We start from the raw sequence: 21,421 nt of genomic DNA, 5'->3' as shown, positions 1-21,421 counted from the left end.
AATGACACCCTTCACATGCGGTTTTGTACGTAGGTTTTGTTACAGTAATCGAATTTTTTATCAAAATGAATCTGAGCATGCGCTTTAAGACACGCTAATTACAAATCTACTAATTAAATGGAAAAATCATAATCAATAATGGCGGATTTAAAATGGCCAATCCAAAATGTTTGTGTCCGATTAAAGTCACATATTTAAAATATTTCATACAAAATAATGAATGTGCTATCTTTTGAGGTCGTTTATTACGCACTGCAAAATAGAATTAAGAAGAAATTCTTTCTTAAACATTAACAATATTTGTGAATGCAATCTTAGAATACAATTATAAAAGAACCGAAAAATATAAAAGAATTTTTCTATGTTTCCATTACATAATATAAATTATATGAATATTATTAATATATATAAAATTTGATATTGTACAAGGACTGTTATAAGGACGTGAAATGATTCGCTGATCCATAATTTTGACTTACGTATAAACATTTTTAATTGTAATGTGTACTTTTTAAATACATTATTAAACCAAGTTTGATTCGAAATTGAGACTCAATCCACAATTAAGACCGTTATCTTACTATAACTATCAATTATAAATATAGTATTTCATATAACAAAGAATATTAATTGTATTTTAGAGAGTTATATATTACAATATATAATTATGAAGTAGTACACAATTTTACCTAATAGATTAGTATGTTGTTACCTGGTGAGTAATTATTACATAATAGATATTTAAAAAATTTAATATTTGTAATTATGCGATATAGTAATCTAACTGAATCGATGTGTGTAAAATTATGAACTGAAAGAAAAAGGGGAGCGGGAGGGAGGGAGGGAGAGAGAGAGAAATAGTATGTTTAAATTTCACGTATATACTGAGAAAAAAATTTAAGAAATAACAAATATTTATTCACGGTGGATATTAATAACATTTTGATTATTTAAATATATATATATACAGGGTGTCTCAGAACTCCATAATGACCTTTTCTGAGAACGTAGAACGGATTGAAGAGAGTAAGAAAATCCTTGCGCCGTTTTGCGATATTCGCAATAGTTTTCGAGAAATTAATTATTTTAGCTAATGAGAGCAGAGGAAGCGATAGCCGAAAGAAAGATGTCTTTGGCCGGCGCGCGACCGTGATACATGCAAATTGCGACTCGCTGCGATCCTCCCCCTGTAGCTACGAGACATAGCGAGGCTTGATACACTAACACATGTGCATGACATACTGTGTGCCGAATCGAAATGTGTCGTTGCTTTGGCTGCATACGTGTATATAAAGATGAAACAACCAAACGACTTAGATTCGGCGTCGATTCGGCACACGGATATGTTATGCACATATATTAGTATATCAAGCCGTCGCTATGTCTCGTAGCTATGAGCGGAGGGACGCAGCGAGTCACGATTCGCGTATATCACGGTGGCGCACTGGCCGAAGACATCTTTCTTTCGGCTGGCGCTTCCTCTGCTCTCATTAGCTGAACAAAATAATTAATTTCTCAAAAACTATTGCAAATATTGCAAAACGGCACAGGATTTTCTTGCTCACCTCAATCCGTTCTACATTTTCACAAAGGGTCATCATGGATGTCTGAGCAAGAAAGTCAGAGCCTGATATATTTATTTATTTATTTATATAATATCATTCAAATAAAAATATACATTTTCTTAGAACCTTAGCTTTTCACGAGAGCAATTATTTTTTTATTCTATTTAAATAAAAGATATAGATTTAAGTAGTAATGTTATTAGCCATCCACCGAATAAATATTTTTTATTTTCTGGATATTTTTTCTCTCAGTATACTAAAGCAGGCAGAAATTAATAAAGCGTAAACGAAAATCGGAGAAACGAGAATTCTGTAAATTAATCAGATCTCCTCGAGCACGAGACAATACGCATAAGTAACGGATTAAGATGACTACAAGAGCGTAATGCATAAGTGTGCGTGTGTACGTGTACGTATGGAAACGGATGAACGGAAACGGAATAGCAGAAACGTAATTTGGTCGCGCCGAGTATAATTCCGCGGTACTGTCTCTCACGGACAAAGCAACGACGCGACGCGGATTCATCCGACGGTGACCACACCGAGAAACGCACTTTGCAGCCTACTACACGCGTACGTTGTGTATGTGTGCGCGCGCGCGCGCGCGCGCAACTGGCGTGATCGCCATGCGGCATTGCGCGTACGGCGCTTTAATCAATTAGCGCATATCCGCGTAATTCAATCTAGCAGCCCTAGCAGAACGCGTGCAGCCCGCATCCATATGTACGGCGGTTTAAAACTACCCCTTCCCGCCAAAATAACTCGCGCGGTTTTGCGACACCGCCCTTGTTCCCCCTCATCCCCCCTCTCTCCCCGGCTGTTAGCATAACCCATGGACGACGCATACGCGCATTGTCGCAGTCATTAACCCGGACGTGCTGGTCGTTTATTCCTGCTATATACTGGGGGGGAGGGGGAAGGGACGCAGGGAGACGACGAAAATCAGCATCGTCGGAATATCTAGTTATGTTTCGCTTACTTTCGATGTGTTATGTTTTTCACACGCGCCTTTCGTCACGAGAGCTATAGGCTATCGTCTTTATCGCGTGACTATCGTCATGGCAACTTTACGAGTCATACGCGCGTCATTCCCTTAACGCATAAATAAAACAATTTGCTAGGTCTGGTTACTCCGAATTGGAACAACGCTTTTTGTGGATCGGCTTCCACAAAGAATCTGTTTCTACGAATATTGCTTTGCATCGCGAAAACAATTTGAATATTAGATAAATTAATTATTAGTTTATTCCGTGCCAGATGAATTTTACATGACAAAATTATATATTAAATAACTATTATTATTTTTTTAAATAACATTTTATTTGTTACATAATATGTTAAATAATATATATGTTTTATTATTATGTTTGTAAATAATATGTTTATTAATATAATATTTTTATTAAATAACATATAAAATAACATGTGTCTCATAATACTTACAGGAGTACAAGCTCACGATTTCATAATCAGAATAAAATTAAAAAACATCTCCAAAAATATCCAATTTTTTATAATTTTATGCTAGTATTTTTATATGCATAATATTCAGAATAATTTGTGTTAGGAAAACTAAATTATCGAGTTTAAAAAATCAAAGTTAACCTTGATAAATTTTTCCAAGATCATACACATTTCTAGGTCAAGTAAATATTACAATCTTCTTTTTTCTTTAAAAATATATATTCCGAAAGAAAAAATAGTTAATGTTATTAAAATTATACTTGTTTTCGATGTCAACTATATCTTTTCATTGATTTGTTGTAAAACGGTAGTAGCTACATGCATATAAGGCTATTATCATTAGTACTAAATACTTACTATATAAAAATGATTCTCTTGATTATTGTAATTACGATTGTAATTTATAGTATAATTATAGTATTATAGTTATTATTATAGTTATATACCAAATATTTTTGCTTCCAATACAACTTTTGACATATTTTTTTTTACATTAAGAAGGAGATACTTGAAAATTTATTTGTGAGGTATAAAGTTTATTTCTATAAGATAAGATTTATTTCTATGAATAAACTTTATATCCTACAAATAAAGTTTTAAATATTTTTTCTCAGTGTATGTTTTGTTTTATAAATATTTGAAGTGTACGATTAAAATGAGACAACCCTGTATATCATAATCTTGCAAATGACATGGCTGGCACACATCCACCTTTTAAAAAAGCAAGAACTTCGGCGAAGTGTGAACAAAAAGGCGTGTGACAAGCGCGCGTCGCGGTGGTCGACGCGAAGTTTAGCGAAGCACGAGAAACAATTTCCCGAATCCTATCCTCTAAATCTCGTAAAAACACGACTCCCTAAATTTCCTTGTAAAAACTACTTGAGAAAGAAAGAGAAAGAAAGAGAGAGAGAGCGCGCACTCTCTCGTTTGAGCGTCTCGGTTCGAGGTGCGAAATCGTAATTCCCGTACCGATACTCTTTAACCGACACTTCGCGGAAATCCAAGCGGCTCTCACGCGAAAAAGAGAGATTCCACGGTGGACGTGGAGAAGACGGGGAGCAAAGAGGATGTACGAACCATCCGCCTGCTGGAAAACCTAAAGCAATCACACTCGGACGCGAGGGGTCACTAATTCGATTACTAAGAGCGCTGCCCTCTTGGCCTGATCCAGTTAAGCCACCCTAGGCGAGCCACCCCTGGCCGCCAACTTGGCTACTACTATTTTTCTCCTTCCAAAACGAGCTATCGAGATATCGCGGCCATTAGGCGTATAAAAGCGTCGTCGTACCCCACACGGAGGAGGCTGCATATGGCACACGGTCCCGTGAATACATAAGGACGAAGGGCTCCGCAGGACGGGGTGGACCTAAGATCTCGCAATCACTTATCGCTTAATGAAGCGAACTCCCTTCTACAACCGAGCGTATCGATGTGCGATGAATTTAACGCCTTGTTATAGAATTCTTTTCGAATGATCAGAAACTGACAAGGATGGTTCAAAAGTCGGTTACTGATAACGCTTCCTATAAGAACGCGACATTATTTTGACGTCATATCGTGATTTTTATTCTGTTTGGGTAGCTATTTCGCCCTGATGTAAAAAACGCCGAGAATACTTTGAATATAGCCACGATTTATATGACGTGCGTAGAAGCGAGAAAATCAAGCGTGTATCACGCCTTCGGCGAGAAGCTCGACTTCGTAAATATGAAGGGCGGCTCTCTCATTTTTCCTAAAGTAGTGGCGGCTCGGCACCCTCCGCTATCATACTTCAAGAAAACTCGCGCCCCAAGTGCCATAAATATACAAGGCGGGCCTTTGACCAGCGGTCAAGCACCAACACTTACGAGCAATCGCGGGAAAACACGCGCGGCCGAAGACCGATGGGCGCGAACGCGACGCTAAATCGTCGGCGGAATGTGTTTCGGAGTATCGGAAGTGCCCGGCCGTTGGCTCGTCTCGGGAAACTACACAACTCGTAATATCGCATGGTGGAATTATTTGCAAAGCTACGCATTTCGTATTATTTATACGCAAAATCGTAGAAACCATCGCATATTGTTCTAATTCATTCGTCGCGTCACGAAACACATGATTGTTTCAGACATGACCGAGAAATGAATATTAATCTCTGGGGGGAGGGGAGGATTCGAGTGGATTTATTATTGGACATTGACTGTCACATATTATGTAAGTGTAATACGTTAACATTTCTGAAGACTTTAGTATTACATAGATATAATAGCATGCCTATTAATAAGCTTTCAAAAATTAGTAACATTTGTACCAGATATTTGTATCAAAAAATTGGTTTGTTTTTAACACTTGTTTTTAAAGTAAAGGAATTTACGTAAAAAAGGATTGAGCCTTCTGTAAGTTTTCTCGAAAACTCAGTCCACGTGATAATAATCATAATGTAGCACATTAGGCAGATTTTCGACCTCACCTGACTTTTAATGTTGAATTATTCGCAAACTAGTGGAATAAGAGTAGTCAGTCCATGCTAAAAAAGTTATAGTTAGTAGGAATATTAGATCCAAGCACTGTTGTTTTTATTTCAATGGCTTGTATAACAAACATATAACAAAAAGGCAAAGTTACTTTAAAGTCGTGTTTAACGTATCTAAGGTGTCAGGTTAACGTGCTAATGTATAAAATGAAAATGTTTTTTTGTTATATCTCAGTTCTCTTTGCATTAAATAATATATAAGAAAATTTTTTATATAAGTATCTAATTTACTTTTGACTATATTATATGTGATTATAGTTTTCAAACTCTAATCATGAAAAAAAAGATTATAAGGTATAGATAATTTTTGTAACAATTTTAACAAAAATGTACATTGCAATCAATTAATATTGCAGAAATTTTGAACTATTAATGATTTTATTTGCTTATTGATTGAAAAAATGATATTCGTATACCTAAAAATAAAATAATCTCGTCACGTGATTATGTATGATAGATATTTAAGCATTTTTTTAATTCAATCATTTTCTTCTGATCTCAAAAAAAAATTTGTCTTTAAAGAAAGATACATTTGTTACCAACATTACATTACCAATCTCTCACGAGAGACTGATGTGACATATTTATGTATGATAGCGATAATTTTTCATTCTACTGAGAGAAAAAATATCTAAAAAAATAGAAAATATTTCTTTGGTGAGTATCACAATAACATATTTACTTAAATCTAAATTCTTTTATTTAAATAGTATAAACAATTGCTTTCATGAAAAAATAAAAGTTTGAAAAAAATGTATATTTTCTTATTTGAAAAATATTTTGTTAGTATAAATAAATATTTTACCAATACCCTCTCCCCCTCCCCCCCAAATAGATATTTACTATTTCTTAGATAGTCTTTCTCTCAGTGTACGTCCACATAAACAAATGAACTCTATTTTACAATATTACATAAGAAAAATACAGCGTATTTTTATAGTAGAAAGTGGTTTTTTAGGCTGCGTTCCAAACTCAGTCAACTTTATAAAACCCGAAGCGGTGGGGGACAGAGTAAGCTACCAACTCCAAGAAATTTTGAACGGAAAGAGTAATCTGTTGTTTTTCGTTGCACTCCCGTTGCATTATCCGCCACTAATTCTTTTTTTCAAACAAATCTTAACTGTATATCTGTTTCTTTTTATGTTCTATTAGAGCGTATTAATTCAGTGAAAAAGAATAGACTTATGTTTTCTGCACACAAAATGTGACAACGTTTATTTTGTAGCAAAAAAATGAGGAAATGAAATGTATAAATTCTTATCTACAGCACTTATACAGTATTTATATAATTTCTATGATTAAAAGTAAAAAAAAATAAATTGTTCGAACTGAAAATTACATAGGTAGTTTAAAGAACACTTTCGTATAGTACTAGATTGTTTTGAATTTAAACTGAATTTAAACTGAAAAATAAGTAAGATTTGGCAAATCTTTAATTAATTGGCAGATATGAGCCATAGTCTGATTAAAATGAGTTGCTAAATAAAAAATTACTTGATACTCGTTAGAATTATACAGGGTATCCCAGAACAATTTCCGAAGCTCTCATGAAGGCATAATATGGATTAAGATGAATATAAAAATCCTATATCGTTTCACGATATTCGCAATAATTATCGAGATATTAATTAAAGAAGATTTGTGAATGATTACGCGAGATATGGTAGATGAGCTGTAGTGGCGACATCTGCCGTCGTGTGCTTGTACATTAGGTCAAACTGAATAAAGAAGTCCTCTATCTTTTTTCTAATAATTTCGTAGATTTAATTAGAGAATATTAATATATTATGGCGATCAATTATCCGCTAATCTTCTTTAATTAATAATTAAAAATTTGCAAAGGTTATTAGGAAAATGATACAGGACTTTTTTATTTAGTTTGACTTAACGTACAAGCACACGATAATATACGTCACTCATCTCATATTTCGCGTAATCATTCACAAACCTTTGTTAATTAATATCTCGATAATTATTCTCCACAAGAACCTCGAAGATTCTAAGGTATCCTATATACCTTCTGTATAAAAAGTACCGGGAATCGTTAAAAAAAACACAGAATATTTTATTTATTCATCAAAATTTATTTTGTCGCCTTCAAAGTAATCCCCATCGTTTGCAATGCACATGTGAAAACGGCGAAACCAATCTTCCATGCATTTCTGGTAGGCCGATTCTGGTATGGCCTTCAGGACCCGCTGCGAATTCCTTTTGATGTCATCAATCGATGAAAAACGAGTACCACGGAGTGGCAATTTCAGTTTCGGGAAAAGAAAGAAGTCGCACGGTGCCAAATCAGGCGAATACGGTGGATGGTCGACAGAATTGACCGAGTTTTTGGCCTTGTAATCGGCCACAATCGTGGCTCTGTGCGCTGGCGCATTGTCATCGTGTAAAATCCACGAATTGTCTCGCCACAATTCGGGCCTTTTTCGCCGGATATCAGTGCGTCGGCACACGAAATTTCGTTTGCAACACAAAATTTGAGGCACACTCTTTGTTCGACTATTTTTTCCATGGTAAAATTCGCAGAGCAACACTGAGGTAGACTTGTTTGGACAGCTGCCATAAACAAACTAGTTGACTGATCGAGCTCAAGCTCCGGTTGGTAATGAAGGAAGGTAGTGCCAATCTAAAAAAAAAAACTTTTTACCGCTACCTCTTCCGCGGTTCATTTAAATGACAATTTCCCGGTACTTTTTATACAGAAGGTATGTAGTAGTATGTACTTTTCATAAGTTCGCGCTATTATACATTGGGGCTTATTCTTCCAACCCATCTCGGAAGCAGAGTTCATGGAGTTAACTCCGAATACAACTATTCTGACTTTCTAAAGAATTAGGCTTCTCCTGTAGAATATGTTACTCCATATTTCGGAACGACATTGAGTTAACTCCGTTATCTCGGAAGTTTTAGAATGCAGTTCTACAGAAACAGTAGAGTGAAATAGCGAACGTGTCAAATGCCTTGCGTCCTTTTGCAACAACAGTCGACAACAATCGTTATTTATCGCTTCCGCACACCCTCTCGGACGTCCTTCGATCCAGACAACGACGCGTATATCCGCGCGGACGAGCTCTTCTTCCCCGCTCTCGCGGATATTTACGATTTTACTTTCGCGGCCGCGATGGCTGCCGGCCCGGCAGATTGCTTTTTGATTTGCGCTTAATCGGAAAAAGTTATGGGCCCTCGAGAGATGGGCGAGTTGCTGCTACTACCGTTGCCGCCGCCGCCGCCGCCGCCGCCGCCGCCGCCGCTGCTGCTACTGCAACAGCCACCGTCGACGCGCATCCCCCGTTTAGGGGGCGTACACACAACTAACGCGGCGGGCCGCATATTAAACCATAAATTCATGGTACGCTCGCTCTGCCCGTTCGCTGCCTCGAGTTATCGCGCCGGGAAGCGTGCGTGGCGTTACTTCAACGCCGCTCGCTACTTTTTATAACACGATCGCCGTTCGATCTCATTCGCCGCTTTGTTCGTCCGTTCAATCTCACGCAAGTTGCTTGCGCATACGGCGGCATTACTTTCGCACCAGATACATAGTGGCCGATTGGTTGCTCGGCGATACAATTGTCCGACTCGTTCATCGAAAACTTAATTTGCGAGATTGCCGAATACTTGTCGAAACGATATGTCTGAGGTGGGATTATTCGGAATTTGTAAGATAATGGCGTATTGATATCGGTGCCTTAATATACAATTGAATTCACATGATATGACACAGCTAAATGCATTGTGATTAAAAGAATTTCGGGTTCTTATGAAGGACAAAAAAACAATTAATATACATTGGATAATTGCGATAAGCTAGTAAAATAATTATAAAAATTAGCAATATATTTTGGCTAGAAACGTAGTGATTTTTACGATTGAATTAATTTATTTTGATCATTAACGAATGTATAGTATTTATGATTGATTTAAAAGAATATTTAGACTTGTAGCTTTTAACTTTTTAAGATAATTATATTGTTAAGTACCATATTTTCAATGACGCATTATGGGGACTACTCATAAATATTTCCCATTTTTATTTGTCTCAACAAAATTATGTTATATTTATTACGTTATCTAAATATCACTGTTAATTTGAAATGAAATTGAAATAAATATACAGGGTGTCTCAGAACAATCTACGAAACTCTCATAAAAACGTAGAGCGGCTCGAGGTGAGCATAAAAGTCCTATACCGTTTTACGATATTCGTAATAATAACCGAAAAATTAATTGCGAAAAATTAAGAAAAAGTGTGTGCCGAATGGTAGAGGACGGAGCGCTCGAGAGTCAAAGCGCGGCTCAGTAATATAGCGCGCGGATGTCGACGCATGGTGATTGGAAGAATAACGCACCACTGCCTATGCTTATATCATTGCGCTTCTACGTCTTGCCGCAGCGCGCCGAGGCGAAATGTAGGAGCGCAACGATATAAGCATAGGTATAGTGGTGCACTGTTCTTAATTCTCCATCAATAAAAACCAGAAATATTATCTTCTGTCAAAACGCGTTTAGTTATGTTATTGTCATGTTAATTCAATCAATTTTGTTGCCATTTCTCCGTATGTTATCCGCGCTTAGCGCAACACTAAGAATCAAAGCATGATGATACATTTCGGAGGAACGCTTCCGCGTTCTTCTTGAATTAATTCTTATGATAGTGTTTCCCCTCCGATTCTCCCCGAGAGAACGGCAAGGGAATCGACGTAATTTCATCTTTCAGTGCTCGGTGGAGCGAGCGTTATCGAAGATGACTCGACTTTGGTGAGCAAAATCGCGGGTCACCGATCGTTACGTTGCGAGCGGTCAGCTATTCCCAATCACTTCTGAGTTTTATTGGACGACGAGCTGAATTATAAACGAAGATCCGAGCCCCTATGGTTCTTGCGACTTCGCCCCGGAGGTTCCTGACCTTCGTACACTACTCGTTCGCGCGGCAATCGCGAACGAGCGTAACCTTAAAGGGCATCCGCGTAGTTAGATCGAGATTGGCATTATCATCGTGAGTTGCGGATCGTTATACGTGACTTCTGGGGCAAACTTCGCTTTTAATTTTTCGTCGGAAATTGAGGTAATTTTTTTAGTTTATCGGTTTCGGCAATGAATGATTTGCTTTCTATGTGATTATATGTATTCTTACACTGAGAGAAAAATATTTGAAAAGTAAAAAATATTTATTCGCGATGGGTACTAATAACATATTTACTTGAATCCAAATTTTTTTAGTTTAAGTACGTTAAACTACCCATGTACGATTTTAGAATTGAGCCGGTGTCGCACCAAAGTCGGCCGCCAATTTCCGACACTCGGCGCGACGCTGGCTATAACGTAACGTCGACGTCGGCGCAATGTTCAAATAATAAGAAGGGCCCAACGCTAACGTCAGTATCGATCCAACACTGACCACCGACATCGGCCCAATGTTGGCATGCCAGTATTCTGCCGACACTGCCCAGACAGTACAAAAAAATGTTTATATACATTTTCTTTTTTTTCTGAATTTTTCTTAAATTTTTCACTTTATTGTTTTACACGCTACTTAATTCAATTTAAATTGTACTTCGAAATTTTGCTTATCATTGCTGAGATTTGAACCTAGGATCTTTGATTCAAATCTCTTGGTAGAACCTAGGTTCTTAAGCCGTTTACCTTACCTATTACACCACTGTTACTTTAACTGAAAAACGTTTTGTATTGTACATATGGTATATCCATATACGAAAACAAATGATTTATTTAAAAGAAGAGAATAGATGTCTTTAAATATAAAAAAAATGTTTGAAAAGTATATAACAAATATATTTAAAAAAATATTTACTTATTTTAAAAGTGGGTACAAATACAAATAAATTATTTTATAAATTTAAATAAATTATTTTCTGATAATAAAAAGAACTTTAATTTTAAACACAAAAAGATACTTTTAATTAGAAAATAATTAAATTTATTAGAAAATAATTTATTTAGATTTATAAAATGATTTACTTGTATTTTACTTACTTTTAAAACAAACCAATATTTATTTAAACACAGTTTTTACATTTTAAAAAACAAATTTTATTCTTGTAAATACATCATTTGCTTATTCTTATATATAGATATTTTAAGTCAAAGAAATAATTTTTTATCTAGAAATTTATAATTTTATAGATTACTCATTTTACAAATTTAAAAAATATTACTTTATATTTATTACATATTTTGTAAAAATTTAACAAATATTTTTTCAGGTAAGAAATTATATTTAACAAAATATATTTCTTTAATTTAAAGAATGTTTTTTCAGTGTACATTACCAATAGTCTAATAAGGTAAAAATACCATATAGCCGGACATGTATCTAAACCGAGATATTGTTATTATTTTGGTCTTTACATACAAATATTTTAGTTTTAATATATATATGGATTACATCTTCAATAAACATAGATGTTCCATAGATTTATAGATCTATTATGTACGTTTATTAGATATTTTGTTCTATGTGGAAAGACAATATCGCGGACAAAAGTTGGCAAGCTTGGCTTGGACCGGCGTCGCGCCTCGATCAGATAGTGAGTGTTGGCTATTGTGGTCCTGCCGATGTTGAGCCATGACTTGGCATCGGACAAAGTCGGCAGGCCTGGCTTGGGCCGGCATCGCGCCGCCATTGGATAGTGAGTGTCGGCTGCTATGGTTCTGCCGACGTCGAGCCGTGACTCGACATCGGACAAGAGTCGGCAAGCCTAGTTTGGACTGGCGTCGCGCCGCGATCGAAAAAATGACAGTCGGCTTGCCATGATGTCGCCAAGGTCAGCTTATAAGTTGACATCGGGAGAGAGTTGGCAAATCGTACATGAGTATCATTTTTTCATGAAAAGCTATTGCTTTAGGAAAATGTATATTTTCTGATTTAAAAAGCATTTTTTCAGTGTAAAAATATGTATATTAGTATAAATAAATAGATGGTAGTTATGTGTTAGTAGTCACCAAATAAACATTTTATTTTTTAGATATTTTTTCTCTTTGTATGATCTCTCTCTCTCTCTCTCTCTCTCTCTCTCTCTCTCTCTATCTATCTGTCTCTCTCTCTTTCTCTCTTACATAGATATTTTTATGTGTAAAAATATTAAAGTGAAATAATAAAAAATTGAATACGAGATATTTCACGCCTTATTCTAAAATGTATGTATATGTATGTGTATATATAATTTTTTTATATAAAATATATTATTTTAAAAATATATACGCCATCTTTCATGTTCTCTAAATTTCTTGGAGTGAAAATTTCACTCGAAAAATAGAGTGACAATCAAATCACTCAAATTAAAGTAATTTTTCGTTCTTAAAATGAATTCATTCACTCTGTGTCGTGGAGTGTATTTTCCCTCGACAAATGAAGTGACAGCCGTCATTCGAGTTAAAGTGACTTTTCACTTGTGTGCAGTGAATTTTCGCTGAAGAATGAATGATTCAGAAATTTATACATCATTATAATAATCATTCCCATCAGTTAATAGCAGTGGCTCAGTAAGTACGAAATAGGATTCAAAAGCCAGAGATCTCAGATTCAAGTCTCATATGTGGTTAGCGAATTTTTTCAAACATATTATAAATAGAATTAATTAAATGGCACACCATTAAAGATATTACAAACATGATAGAACTAGAGATTTTCCTTTTTACCTAATCGTAAAAATTCACTCTACTTAGAGTGAAATATTCACTCTAAGTAGAGTGAATTTTTACGATTAGGTAAAAAGGAAAATCTCTAGTTCTATCATGTTTGTAATCTATCTATCTAGTTGGAGTGAAATATTCACTCTAAGTAGAGTGAATTTTTACGATTAGGTAAAAAGGAAAATCTCTAGTTCTATCATGTTTGTAATCTATCTATCTAGTTGGAGTGAAATATTCACTCTTATGAAAAGTGAAATGTCACTCCATTCAGAGTGACAGTATTTTCACTGTCGCTTGGAATGAAAATCCGTTCCTTTTGAGTGAAACTTCACTCCAAGAAATTTAGAGAGTAAAGTATTCAATTAACGAATTTTTTAGTAAAAATTAGAACAAAACATAGGCGTGCGTAGCGCGCGCCATTTTATCTGAATTATTTATTAATATTATACGCACACAGCACAAAACTGAACAAATACGTTTCACAGGTGTTTGCAAAACATTTCATAGTTTGACAGTTGCAAACAGCACGAACTAGTCGCAACGGATCGAGTCAATCGAGACAGCCAATCAACATTGTGGAAAAGAGGTAACACGCACTTTTTATTAAGGCGTTTACTGTAGAATTTTGTAATCGAGCTTATTGATATTCTATCTTAATTTATTATTCTTTCATCTCATGTGTGTTATTTATATCTCAAGAACACTGAAATCTATTATTAAAAATTCAATATATTCCTTAGTAAGAGAAACTAATAGTCTATTCTTGTGCATTATTAAAAACATGATAAAATTAAAAGCAATTTATATCTAAAATAAAGCTATAAAATATTCCCTCTGCACTGAAAAAGTTTATAAAGTTTATAAGTTTATAAGTGTATAAAAAGCTTATAAAGTTTACAAAGTTTATAAGTGAAAAAAATAAGTTTACTTCTGTGACTTTATTTTCCACGAATAAATTTTCAAGTATTTTTTCTCAGTACACTGAGAGAAAAAATCTAAAAAATAAAAAAAATTATTCTGTGAATACTACTAACATATTTATTTGTACTAATATATATATATATTTTTACATTGAAAATTTATTTTATTTTCAAATAAAAAATACACTTCTTAAAATCGTTGCTTTTCATCAAAATAATTGTTTATTCTATTTAAACAAAAGAAATTAGATTTAAGAGATCTAAATATACTATATTAGCATCCATCAAATATTTTTTTATTTTTTAAATATTTTTCTTTCAACGTACATGGTTTCATGATTGCCTTCGCATAGAACGCAAGTTCGTTCAACGGCATTCAATGTTAAAACCAAGACACTCACCCTTGGCGGAGTCTTCCTGACACTGCCCGCTCGACCTTGAGACCTGCGAAGACACCTTGGCGTCGTTGGAGGCGGTCTTGCCGTCACTCGAGCTTTGACTTTTCAATTCGACGCAGTTCTCCGGACTGGGCGATCGATCCCTCGATATGGGTGGCGGCGAGGGGGTGCATCCTAGCAGCTTCCGCACTGACAGCTTCAGCTCGGGCGTCTTCAGGGGTGGTAGGCTGTCCGCGGTGTCCCTCATGTCCTTGATCTTGGCCGTGACGGAGAGATCCTCCGGTTGCAGACGGCTCTCCGGTGACGGCGGTGGATCTTCGACGCTTGCTTCGATACCAGCAGCTGTTTCTTGCGCGCCTTCGCGCACCAATGAGCCTTCATCTAAACAGGATTTTGCTTTGTATTCTCTGACGCGCGGAGGACCGTCGTCGAGAACGCGAGATACACGCGCACGCGTTAAGTCCGCGGTGGAGGCATCAACGATCAGGTTGACTCGCAAGTGAATTATTATCTTCATCAATAGGAAGATTAATCAGAACGTTTAACCCTTCATAAGGGTAGGAGGGCTAAACGAACCCTAATCAATCAAGGGGAGATATTCATAGCTAGTTCTTATGTCTAAGATTGTCTTAGTACATTTTCTGACATTATACAGACCGTTTTTTGGCTATAGAGTATCTGAAGATGAACTTAAGACGATCTTAAACATAGGTCTAGGATAGTCAGCTCGAAAAACATATCGAAAAGCATACCGTTTAATCGTTTTTTAACTTTTCTTAATAAGTAAGATGGTCACATATAACATTCTACATATCAATTGTACATATACAACCCTCGGAATTCGTAGAAAGGATTTATTATCAATAGGCGACTTCCGCTGGACGTGCAAATTTAGGTCGTTTATTTACAGCTCCTGTTTTTATGTAATCAAGAGCTAAAAAATTAAATATTCTCTGAACTCATTCATAAATTCGTATTTATTAATAGCCAAAATAAGCTAAGAAAGAGAGAGAGAATCGTGAAAATCACATTTATTAATAGCTAAAATATATGTATATATTACCAGCTCCCGGTGCGTAAATTTAGGTCGCTTATTTACAGTCCCCATTTTTACAAATGATAATAATTTAAGAACTAAAAATTTTAATATTCTTCGAACTCAGTCATAAATATCGTATATTCATTAATAACAAAAATGAGCCAAGAAAGAGCTCAATCATAAAAACACAATCATTAATAACTCAAATATGTTGCACTTATATACAGGTCAGTACGACGGGTTGCTTTATCGGCAGGCGCGCTTTCTTTCTTATGAAGTTTACGTTCAATTGCGCGTATGACAATTTCGCCAAGGTTTACTATGACACAGTACGCGCGCCTGCCGACGAGGCAACCCGTTGTACTGACCTGTATGTAAGTGCAACACCCTGTACATATAGAATGTCCGATAACTCACGGAGGAGCTGTGGTATACAGGTATATTAAATCAAACTGAACAAAAACTTTCTCTACCATTTTGCGTATATCCACGTAAAATTTTGAGTTATTAATCAAAGAAAATTCATAAAGGGTCACACGACATAAGATAGATGAGCTGTGCTCATCATTCATATATTAGATCAAATTGAACAAAAAAATTCTCTACCACTCTTCGAATAACCACGTAAATATTTAGTTATTAATTAAAGAAGATTAGTGCATTATTGTACACAATTGTACGCCAATTTTCTTTAATTAATAACTAAACATGCACGTGGTTATTTGGAAAATAGTAGAGGATTTTTTTATTCAGTTTAATCTAATATATAAACATACAGCGGCAGACGTCACCGTCACATCTCATCTATAGTATAGTATAGTACGTGATCATTCACGAATCTTCTTTGAGTAATAACTTAAAATTTTACTCTAGAATATTGCTCGCAAAATGATAGAAGAATTTTTTGTTCAATTTACTAATACCAATTGACCTAATTTACTTGTACACCGCGACTCTTCTATGAGTACAGACACCTTGTATATTGCTGATTAATTCTACTAAACGCCAAATTAATCGCTTATTCTGCTTTTAAATGGTGTTAAGAACTACAAATTTAAATATTCTCTCAATTCAATCACAAATACAGCACATACGTTGATAGTCTAAAAAAGATTTAATTATAAAAACCACACATTCGTTAATAGCTAAAAAAAAATATATATATATATATATATATATATATATATATTGCTAATTTCTATAATCACATCTTATTAACTTATCGTAATTATCCAATTAATTTTAATTCTTCTTTCTTTTAATTCTTATTTCTTCTCGCTATAAATCGCGTATTAGAGTAACGATGTGAAGTGATGAGAGAAAGGTAAGCAAACAATTTTACATCACTGACATTTTCTCGATTCATACATACGCGACTGAGCGCGAATTCGACCAGTGAATAAACGATGCATGTATACGATCGACAGTGAAACGGTGTGAACACTTTTTTTAGTGAAGTTAGAACCTCATTTAGTCACATTTAAGGATCATTATTTACGAACTTGCGCGAATAATCGGTTATGACAGGAGCCGAAGTGACGATGCGCAGTATGAAAACAAATTTTATCAAATCAACGTAAAAACGTGTCAATATATTCGAGAATGTCCCAGGTTGAAGCGTTGCAACAGAAGTATTTGAAAAATTAAAGGAGCTTGTACTTTAAATATAAAAGATATCTGATAGCATAACTGAAACTGCAAATCCAGAAAAAATACAAGTATGAAAGTAATGCGAGCCTTCTCTCTCTCTCTCTCTCTCTCTCTCTCTCTCTCTCTCTCTCTCTCTTTCTCTCTCTCTCATACGCGCACACGCATTATATTGAAATATGACTTTTCAATTTCTCGAGTTGCACAACTATAGAACAAGAATTTAACTAAAAATACTCTCGGATGTACTAACATGTTTTCACGATACTTTAATAAAATTTATTTTCATATCACATATTTCAGTTCCTGTCACAACCGATTACCACGCACGTTCGTGAATAATGGACGTTCAACAGAGAAAGATACTTTGCAACTGTTGTGAAACTTGCGAATCTGATTGGTATCTACTCTTAACTAAAATTAAAAGTATATACTGATCAGATTCACGGATTTTACAATAGTTTCAAAACAGCTTTCTTTGCTGAACGCAGCCTATGATTCCCAAAGATGATAACTAGATGGGCTATTAAGTTCACTAAAAAATGTGTTTAAAACGTTTCGTTCTCGACTATATGTATAATCTAACGTAACTTTCACAATGGATTTCTCCTGGACGTCGCGCATTCACCATGATTGCCTGATATGATATTGATTATATAGGCAAGATCAACACATGCGAATCAACCTAACACGTTTAACAAATTTCTTCTCGAATCAACACTTTCCGCATGCCCAACGACGCGATCTGCGCGAGCAATAGCCGGCACATTTTGCATTGATCCGCTTTCAACGCGATCGATTTTTAGCCAACTCTCTGCCGCACAATAACACATAACGTCCTCCACGTTACCGCGGCGAAGAAAATCGCGCACACGTGGTTCGCGATGTATCGGGAAGAATCGCGCACATACGCCGATCAGCGTCGTCCGCGGCGTCGCCGATGAGATGCGCGACACTGAGGGTGATCCTGCCAACGGCGGTCCTGCAGCCGGCGGCCTCGACGCCGCTGCCGGCGCCGCCGCCGCCGCCGCCGCCGCTCGCCACAGTCGTAGCCGCGTTATTGTCGAAGCTCTTGGAGACGAACTGGGCGAGCTGCTCCATCCTCACCGGAGGAACTCTCGCGCGCGACGTCGCGCGCGACCTCGGCACCGACGGCTGCTCGCCGTCCAGAACCCACCGTCGTCGGGGGACGCACGTAGGTGGTCACGTCGTCCTCGCCGTGCCGACATCGGCGTCGCGACGCCACGCGTCGCCTGAGGACGCCATTCGGCCGCCAGCCAATGCGCGGCCAGGTGGGCGTGCTGATATCCGCCTATTCGACCCCGCTTGGCGCCCGTCTCCCTTCACTGTGCCCTTTCGTTACTTCCTCCCTCCTTCGCGTTTCTCGCGGAACCGCGGTGGCCCGGGTCCCCTCGATCCCTTTCCGGAGGCAGGCGTTCTCTCCGCATCCCCAAACCGACGCTCATTAGCATTCGCACCCGTTTTCCGCCCGCTCGCGGAAACGCTCGCGGAAACTACCCCTCGCCGCTGGCCAGCCCGGTGTCGGGCTAGATAGGGTGGTTTCGTCGACCATCCCACCCATCTGCTTTCTCTCTCTCTCCCTCTTTCACGCTCTCTCTCTTTCTCTGCCTCTTGCTCGCTCCTCCTGACCAACCTCCTCGTTTACTCCCGTTTCCCCCCGCGTTTCCGTGGCGTGCGGCCTCCAGGGCTGCTGTTTACCTGGAGACGGACAGAGAGAGGCCGCGGTAATTAATCCGACGCTCTCCGCGGTCGACTCTTTTCCTTTTTTGCCCAGCCTCGTTATCGGTCATCGGATCGTCGACTCCACCGGATAGACCTCTAGCAAAAAGAAAGAGAAAGTCAGTTCTTACAAATGATACCGGGAACTTCATCGACATGTCGTCTCCTTTTCAATGCATTACATATGATATGCGATACGAATCGTGTATATTCGAAGATCGATTGTTAATTCGCAGTTTTGAAATTGTTTCGTAATTATTTCAGCCTCTTAATTTTTCCTTTTGTTCTCTGTTATGTTCTTACATTGTTACAAATTTTGTAAATAATTTGTTAAAATCGCAAGAACTTCGTTGCACTGAGACAGAGCATGTCTAAAAAATAGAAAATATTTATTCAGTTGGTAGGAGAGACCGGAGCTATAAGATGTCCTATATTTCAGAATTTACAACTTTTCAGATAACTAATTATTCTGACTGTTTATACAAACATAATACAGGCAGCCTTTTTTATGTATTAGTGCCCGTCACGATCCTGTTAACTGTATATTTTATTTTATAATAACCAAAATACAAATATGCAGCAACATGATCATTTTGTCCTGGTACCGGGTTCAGTTGCCATGTAGTGCAAGGGGGAGGACTAAAAAAAGAAGGCCACATATATAAAATGTATATTCTGATCAGTGGTTCCGAGGTGTCTGTGAGAGATCCAATCCTTTTATCGACCTTTAATTACACTAAGCAACAAATTGCAAATTCTATCGACTACATAAGTGCGAATAGTCATTTACGATGTATTTTTGCCTACTGAATACAAATATTTTGTCCAAATTTAGCTAGCACGTCAGGATTTTGAGAAAAATAATGCCAAATTATATTTTTATTGCAAAAATTATATTTTTGAAAGTTTTCGTGAGATTATAGCCTTAACCAAATTTTGCTACATTTTGCAAATTTTGCATAACATTTTCATAATTTTGAAACAAAGAAAAAAAATATGTATCAAGTGCGACTCTATAATACTAAATAATTATATTATAATATTGGTAAATAAAATTTTTTACATGGACCACACACACACACACACATTCTTGAAAAAAGATAATTCTACAAAGACACTCTCCTTTATACTATAAAATGAGTAACGATTTCCTTTTTATATCACTTTTACATCGCGAGAAAGATTTACAGTTTTCTTTGTCACATCATGATCGATTAGTATTGTAGTCGCACTTGATACATATTCATTTCATTGTTTCAAAATTATAAAGTTGTAGCAAAATTTGATTAACGGATTCGTGTTTAGAGGTCAAAAGTATGTCGAAAGTGATTAGTTCACACTAATTGGAGAAAAATTGTACGGAACAATGATACTGATGCTGCACAGTGATATGCGCAGTGTTTCTAATTTTGAATCTAGTATTTCTAATTTTAGCTCAGAAACGAATAATCATGCCGAAACGAAACCGCATTTTATAGCTAAAAGTTAATAGTTTTGCGTGGTATTAATGAAATTTAGGAAAAAAATTTGCTGTCGGTACCACAACCTCACGAAAACCCTAGTAAATGCCGTTTTTTGCAACTTTGACGTTATTTTTCTTAAAATTCTGACGTGTTAGTCAAATTTAGACAACGAATTCGTATTCAGCAGACAAAAAATACATCGAAAATGACTATTCACACTCATATAGTTAACAAAATTTGCGATTGGTGTCTAGTGTTATAGTAATTTGTTGCCTAGTGTTATTGTCAATTTTATCTTGTTTGCCCATATGTTCGATTTTAATCATTTTGGAAGTAAAAATTGCTTTTATTATTCGAAACAGTATATCATTATTTGCAAAAAACTTTATTATAGCTAGTAACACGTTGCTTAACTTTATGCACGATGGAGAATATTAATATAAAATTTCGAGAAGCTCGAACATTTACTTTGCTCCCTACTAAATCAGTTTTTTCTATTCTTTAATTATATGTGTATAATATTATCCTGATTTTAATAAAACTCAAGGACAAGTATCTATATTCTAAAATTACTATTTCGCGATTTTGTCCCTTATAGAAATATCATACTAAGAATCATTGATAATTACTTATTATCCAGTATTTTTAATACTGAAAATAAGTAATTATCAATGATTCTTAGTATGATATTTCTATAAGGGATGTCCACTATTCCTCTCAAGATAAATACACTCAAGATAAAGCACGTAAGCAACATACCCCTGGAGCCATCTAAACCCGTTTTATCTGTTTTACAAATAACATACTTACTTAAATCTAAATTCTTTTATATAAATAGGATAAATAATTGCTATGATGAAAAAAGGTAAGATTTCAAGAAAATGTATATTTTCTTATTTGAAAAGTATTTTATATTAGTATAAATATATTATTACATATAAACAGATATAAAAAAATATAAATTTAACCATATATATATATATATATATATATATATATATATATATATATATATATATA

The 21,421-nt window shown here is 36.0% G+C and overlaps 1 protein-coding gene across 1 annotated transcript in view; it reads right to left on the bottom strand.

The window, feature by feature from the left end:
- The window catches only part of LOC116845730 (short stature homeobox protein-like), a 28,748-nt gene extending 10,449 nt beyond the window's left edge, over positions 1-18,299 (bottom strand). The window contains exons 1-2 of the mRNA XM_032818770.1: positions 18,110-18,299; positions 14,516-14,893 (exon numbers count right to left, since the gene is read on the bottom strand). Coding sequence (XP_032674661.1) covers positions 14,516-14,893; positions 18,110-18,299 — 568 coding nt within the window. The remainder of the gene's footprint in view (positions 1-14,515; positions 14,894-18,109) is intronic.
- Between the last annotated feature and the right edge of the window lie 3,122 nt (positions 18,300-21,421).

This window comes from Odontomachus brunneus, unplaced genomic scaffold (genome assembly GCF_010583005.1).
Source record: "Odontomachus brunneus isolate Ranch 3 - 2012 unplaced genomic scaffold, Obru_v1 Obru_scaffold_057, whole genome shotgun sequence".
Taxonomy (NCBI): Eukaryota; Metazoa; Arthropoda; class Insecta; order Hymenoptera; family Formicidae; genus Odontomachus; species Odontomachus brunneus.
The sequence above is the reverse complement of the archived record's forward strand: the minus strand, read 5'-3'. Positions and strand labels throughout refer to the sequence as shown.